The following is a 6,829-nucleotide window of genomic DNA, read 5'->3' on the forward strand; positions in this document are numbered from 1 at the left end:
GATTCTCCGTGATTAGTCTCACCCCTAATAAATCGACCCAATGCACTGTAGTACAGGTGGGTTGGTTGGGCCTGTTCAACGTGGTGTAGCGTTGATCAGTGGAGATTTTAATGTTACTTTAATTACTCAACAGTTTTACTGTTTTGCTCAATAAAATGTTTTACAACCGCCTTTATGCAAATAGCCACAAACCGTCCTTGTATCCCCTTGCACGTCTGCATCGTTGGTGTGGCTTGCTGAGTACGGTGGTTGTACTCAGCCTTGCTATTATTCCCCCTTTTCAGAAGTGTAGTGCTTCTGAGCTGAAGATAGAGTTAGAGGACCAAGGCTCAGACCCCAGTTGAGTTTTGCCTGTGGAGTGGAGCTGAAGCCCCGCTAGGATCGCCTTTTTCCGCTGCTGCTGCTTTTGTTTCGGTGTGAGGACTAAGTGCCTCTTCTGTAAGTATTTTACGCTTTATTTACGTTTGGAACTGTTTATTACTTGTCGTTTTGTGTACCCTGGCTGGTCCTGGACAGGGATTTAATACACAAAATAGTCTGGAAATTTGGGCTAAATTTCTGGGCGTGACAGTACTTCAGCTAGGAGAGTAGCTAGCCTAGCCTTTTTGTAGTAGTACTACTTCAACAAAATATCATATATGCTTCAACAGTCACAGCGTGAAATGCTTGGAGAATGAGGATTTCTTTACTACGCTAGATAAACACGCTCGAGACTTATTTTACAACAAATGCAAAGTAAACACATAAATATTACACATCCGATAATTAGGTGGACTTAGCTAATAAGAGCCCAGTTCAACACAGAAATAATACACGTAGTTAGTGCCAATTGCTCAGCACAACGAGCGGAGTGCACGCTTGTTGAATGGGATGTCTCTAATAGTTCCAAAGAAGCTCGCGATGATGGCATATACCTTGCCAAGCGAAACGTTGTTGTCTCGCAAGTGTCAGATCAAACCTTTTGTATGAATATCTATTTGGCTGTGAGATGGCCAATTAATCTTCTCACCACATGAGTCCGATAGCGCGTGGTTGTGCTCCGCCCTGTGCTCGGCAACATACCAGCCATCGTCGTCCGTCCTCTTCAAGTAAAGCAATGCATTGCATCCACACCTGCTTGACGACGAGTTCGCTCTCTCCGGCTTGCCCTGAAAAAAATAGACCAACGTATGTCAGGCTGAATAAGTTAGTATTCGAGCCCCAAAAAATAGCCGGTGATCTGAAGAGTAAGCGGGCGTTTATTACACTGCAAGCGGGCGAAGAAAAATGTTTAAAGTCTAGAAATACAATTGGGTATGCTTTAAGCATGCACGTACCGCTCTGCCGCATACAAGTTGTTGCCAGTTCCTGAATTGTTTCGTGTTGGTATAGCTCTTTCCACGTCGAATTCCAAACCCACACTCGAACGAGTACAGATTGTAGAAGTCGTATGCCTCGCTAAGTAAGTCGAACTCAATCCCCTGGCGTTGGTCAAACACGTACCCACGATGGGCGATTGCGTACTCCCTCATTGATTGCTCCATGGCTGTCACCCTGCCTGGGGTGTACAATAGAGCGAGCGTACCCGCGCGCCCGTAGGGCGTCCTGCGTTGTAAGCAGCGATCAGTTAGCATCCATCGAAAAATGGATGATGCTAGGGAAACTATAGTGGAAAATGTAGTGTATTTTTTGCTCTGGATGTTAAACATTGCGACAAAACACGTTCTGGAAGCATGATTGCTAGTTTTTGTATACAAGCGAAACTAGGAAGAAGCCAACCCACCACACCCCCCCCCCCAAAGATAGTGTGCATGCAAACAAATCAAAGGAATTTGTCGTTGCTCATCCGGTAAACAAATACTACTGTTGCAAGAGCAAGCAGGGCATACCTACGCGGCGTACATTGTTGTGGATCATCCACGCCGTCCGACGCAAACTCGCCAGTGTGCATCTCCATGCTGTAATCGACACCGGCGCGCATGGCACGGGTAGCCGTAGGGGAGGGAGAACAGCCTTCTGCTATGTCCTTCCTTGCCCGTTTGCCGAGCACCCTGCAAGAAATTCACAAAGGAGAAGAGTTCGTTTTGAAAGCTCGGAGTGAGTGATCGAATCATGCACCTCGGAGGTTCGGCACCGCAAGCGAGCTCGCTAGCTGCCCGCCGCGGCGGAGGCGGATTGCACGGCGTCGGCGTGGGGCTCGCTGCTTGTCGAGTACTACTAGATCGATCGCACGAGGCCATGGCTTCACCAACCGGGACATTAGACATGCATGGCATCGTCCCCTCAGTCACCCTGCGAAATTGAAAGCCTGCACTCAGCATGACACGGGGCGACACATGACGTCTGCAGCTACGCGCATGCGTCCGACACCGCTTGTTCATAATAGATGAGACCTTGTCAGGAAACCCCGTGAATTTAGACAAAGCGTGTGGTTTTGTATTATACGTTGATTAGAACCATGTTTTTATCGCACGCAATGGTAGAATGTAACTAGACTTATCCATTAGAACATCATAGTACTATTAGGACGAACGAATATAGAAGTATTGACTGTAATCAGATACAAGCAGGGGTGCTGCATGGTATGTAAGTTTCTTCATATATGGGCGAAGATCTGGTGAAATTGTTTTTTATTTCTTTTATTAAACAGGGCCATGCATTGGGAAGGGTCCAGATCACCATGTGCATTTCTGAATTTGATGGGTGGACCCAACGTTGTTCATGTGTCCACTGTTAGAACGATATGCACGCGCAAAAACACTTATTGATATTATAATAGCACATAATAATATCCCGAAACAGCAAACATACAAGCGATCAATGCGCAGGTCATACTGCATTTTTTGTTAGATGAAATAAAGACTGCAATACATAGTTTCCCGACCAGAAAGACCATGCTAGGCACAGTTTTTAGCCTCAAGCAAACTGCCCCTCCGTGGAAGACATTTCCGTGGCTACATCGTTAACAAACGAGTGCTGAAGGGAGAAGATGGGATGATTACTGTCGCGGAATGCTACTAAGTGGTATCGACTGCAATACCTGTCACTACGCGCCGGAGCCGGCGGTGGCTCATCAGCAATAGCTATCGCCACGATTTTTGCTCCCGGTGGTGTGGACGGTATAACACCTCTCGGCGTCGATGCGGCGTGCTCTATCTCGGGGTTGTCCATATCGCGATGGCACACGCCCGAAAAGAGATCCAATTGGGGTATCCGACCAATGAGGACGGGGGAGGGGGGGTCGTGAGACGGTGGGGGTCGAGGACTCTGAAGGTAGCGTTTCCATCTTATATAGGATGCCCCCCCCAATCACCCCATGCCTCCATACCCCGCACACTATAGAGATTCCGTTCGCCCCCCATCAAACTGCGTGTGTGCAGATTTTTCCCATTTTCACACCCTGTAGATGTTTGTTGAGCATAGATGATGGATGTCACATCTCTAGCCCACTCCGTGGACTGTTGCCATATTTATTGAAATCCCATGGGGTAGCAATTCTGGTTATGGTCAAGACGGTAAATCGCGCCACCCTGTTTTCAAAACTTTCCGACACACAAATATGCTTCAACTTTCCATCCGGCACAAACATTTGAAAACAAAGCTTAGGACCCTGTTTTTATGGGACTAAAACATTGGATGTTTGGACACTAATTATAAATATTAAACGTAGACCATTAATAAAACCATCCATAATCTTGAACTAATTCGCGAAACGAATATATTGAGTGTAATTTAATCCATGAATAGCTTATGTGATGCTACAGTAAATATTCTCTAATCATGGATTAATTAGATTTAAAAAGCTTGTCTCGCGAATTAGCTTCCATCTATATAATCAGTTTTGTAAGTACTCTATATTTAATAATCTAAATTAGTGTCTAAATATAGGGTCTAAACATAAGTTCCTGGATCCAAACATCACCTATGCTATTCCGTAGACCTGACGGGTCCAAGGGTGTGATGTGATCCACCTATATCTATATTTATGACTGACGGATGCGGCCCATAGAGTCCAAATGACCTTTGTGTTTCTTCGCGTCCGCGATCCTCCAGTGGACATCACGGAGGCAACATCAGCAAGACTGTGTTGTGTTTGTAGCTAATTTTCCGTAAGCAAGGTCTTGTCGCTGTGGTCTATACATACTATTATGGAGTAGTAGTTATGGGGTGGGGGGGGTGGTGTGTACGGTGGCAGCAAGGGGGTCAGTGAACTATCATGTCAGACATTTACTAAGACCGCCACATTGTGTTTTTACTGGAGACATTTTTTATAAAAATACTGTGCTTGTCTACCAATGGCCATTGATTTCTTCCCTTCGCCCAATAAATACAACATGCTACGGATGTAACATTCACTAGTGCAATGAACTTGGGGTTGTTACAATTTGTTATATTATCAGAGAGTGAGCCCTTACAGAATGCCCTTTTTTTTTCGAGCCGGGTGTGTTAGTTCCGTTGGGTAAAAAAAAAAGATTTTATCGAACACGGGGCTTGCTCATTCTCTTCCCAAAAGAACTAATCTACGAGGAGTTTTGGGAATTCATACGCTGATACTTGTGGATAATAACTTTTTAATTAAAAGTTCTTAATATGTAAACATGGTAGACAATATATCTCGGCGATAAACTATGGAGGCGTAAACTCGCGTGTTAATAAACGGGTTCATACGATTTAGAAATTGTATGATAAAGAGCAAGGAACTGGAGCATTGCCCTAGTGTTCTCGCTGGGCTTAGAAACGGCAACATAGGCCGATTTGAGTGGGCCACGATACTTTTTTCATTGGTAAAAAATTTGTGTATGAAGTGATCATCAAAAAAAAATCTCGGAACGGGCCGCCCATGTTCTGCCAGTAGGCCACCCCATGTTCTCATCTCCCCACGCACATTTCATTCGTCGTTGCTTTATGCTGAGCGAGGGGCAAAACAGGTAATGGATCTTGTACCTACCAATCACTCACACATCTGCTCTATATAGGTCAAGATGCAGGTTGGTACACTTTGATGGGCATTAGTACCTTCCAAACAAGCTTTGCTGCGCTCATCTCTTTGAACATGTGTCGGACGTAGCATTGGGGTTCATATGAACCTCGATTCATATTATCCTACTCCTATACACATACAAACATACATACATACATGCATTGCATGCATGCATGCACACACACACGGACGGACGGACATACAGACACACACACATACATACATACATACACACACTTATTCAGATGTATTGTTTAACCACTATTATATGTTTAGTACCTATACTACCAAATTAAAGTTTAGAGCTATGGTCCTCGGTCTGAACAGAGGGTGCCATATTTCACTCTAACATACATACATACACACACACTTATTCATATGTATTGTTTAACCACTATTATATGTTTAGTACCTATACTACCAAATTAAAGTTTAGAGCTATGGTCTGAACAGAGGGTGCCATATTTCACTCTACTAGGTTGAGGTATATTACTTGCTGGTTCTATGGAAATTTGGTTCACTCCATTTGGACTAAAGATGAATTTTCTACAAATTTTACGAATTAAAGGTTTCTCTATGTTGGTTATTACTTACATAAATTTAGAGGCTTCTATCACACAGTAAGTATATAATTTTATTTTATAACTCGGAAGTATATGTTTTGGTAACTTGGGTTTACTAAAAAGGATTTAAGATGAATTTTATATAAACTTCTAAAGTTCAGCTTATGTAAAACTAGTTATTTTAAAAGTTATTTTAAAGATAATAGTTTTAGAGGCATTAGGTATAAAGTAAGTATATTATTTTATTTCTCTTTACAGTAGAGAATAAGTTGGTGATTATGTGGAATGTGAGTTTATTCTAAAATGTGTTGAGATGAATTTGGTATGCATTTCATAAGCTTGTGGCCTTGTGCAAGCTTTATATGTGATTTATCCTAGATAATTTTAGAGGCAAAATTTGTACTGTGAGTGCCAAGTTTTATGTTCCCATATTAAAAGTTTTATGTTCCCATATTAAAGTTCATAACTTTGTAAATCTATAGCAACTAGAATCATCTCAAAATGAGCTATATTTGATTTTATAAGTGTTTCACAAGTTTGGGTGTTTTCCTATTCAAAATTTAATGTTTTAGCTATTTTCCTTTGCATTTTCAGATTTTTATACACATTTGGTCCATCTGTCAGTCTCAGGCCAATATGCATAAAAGGCCTCTAGGGTTCAAGAGAATCAACCCGCAGTCCTAGTCCCATATGTCATTTGAGTGGAAAGGTTACACATTGAATCTTATAGTTGTTTAAATTCTTAAAAGGAGGTCCCTGGAACCTGGACAGAACAGGGGCAGCAATAGCCAATGCCCCTGTTCAGCTTTGCCGGCGGCGAAAGATGGGGAATCTGTTTGTACGATAATTTGGCTTATAGTTAGTGCATTTAGGCAGGCCAAATTATGGAGAATAGTTGGTGTGATTGGTTAGTGGTTAAATTATAAGATTAGCACATTTTATATGTGCAGAAATATTTGGTGCAATGGAAGATTAAATCTGTGAGTTACTTGGTGACTGTGGTATTTAACCCAGTTGGAGATTATATACATGGAGCTGTTGCTTGATGGTTGGTTTGAGCTGTTAACTGGAAGGAATGCAAGGTGTTAGCTTGCTGCTCGATGGTGTGGAAGCTGTACTGCAGGAGACCTCTGAGCCATGTTCAGGACGGTGATTAGACAGAGGCAGGTGGATGGATGGATGTGGTGATCAGGCCGGCTGCTGATGCTGGTGTTGGAAATATGGTCATAAATCGGCATATTTTAATCCAAAATGTTAAGACAATAATCATGGCATAAACAGTGTAGGGTGATCTAGTGGAAACATA

General features: G+C 42.7%; 1 protein-coding gene across 2 annotated transcripts; it reads right to left on the reverse strand.

Moving 5' to 3' along the window:
• Positions 1-319: 319 nt before the first annotated feature.
• Positions 320-3,233, reverse strand: LOC112936619 (uncharacterized). 2 transcript variants are annotated; one of them, XM_026020762.2, is made up of 5 exons: positions 3,020-3,233; positions 2,098-2,271; positions 1,869-2,030; positions 1,483-1,584; positions 320-1,148 (listed from the first exon to the last, which is right to left on the reverse strand). In XM_026020762.2, the coding sequence occupies exons 1-5, from the start codon at positions 3,148-3,150 to the stop codon at positions 1,085-1,087; spliced, it is 633 nt and encodes a 210-aa protein (XP_025876547.1). In that variant the 5' UTR covers positions 3,151-3,233; the 3' UTR covers positions 320-1,084. The 2 variants fall into 2 exon arrangements, with proteins under 2 accessions (XP_025876547.1, XP_025876546.2); XM_026020761.2 differs by having other exon boundaries at positions 1,317-1,584.
• Between the last annotated feature and the right edge of the window lie 3,596 nt (positions 3,234-6,829).

This window comes from Oryza sativa, chromosome 10, assembly GCF_034140825.1.
Source record: "Oryza sativa Japonica Group chromosome 10, ASM3414082v1".
Lineage (NCBI taxonomy): Eukaryota > Viridiplantae > Streptophyta > Magnoliopsida > Poales > Poaceae > Oryza > Oryza sativa.

Bases quoted from the DNA above. Each gene is read 5' to 3' on its own strand.
- LOC112936619 (XM_026020761.2), bottom strand. From the start codon at position 3,150: ATGGACAACCCCGAGATAGAGCACGCCGCATCGACGCCGAGAGGTGTT. The intron at 2,272-3,019 runs GTATTGCAGTCG...TCAATTTCGCAG, and splicing joins GCTCCGGCGCGTAGTGACAG to GGTGACTGAGGGGACGATGC. The intron at 1,585-1,868 runs GTATGCCCTGCT...CTTACAACGCAG, and splicing joins CAACAATGTACGCCGCGTAG to GACGCCCTACGGGCGCGCGG.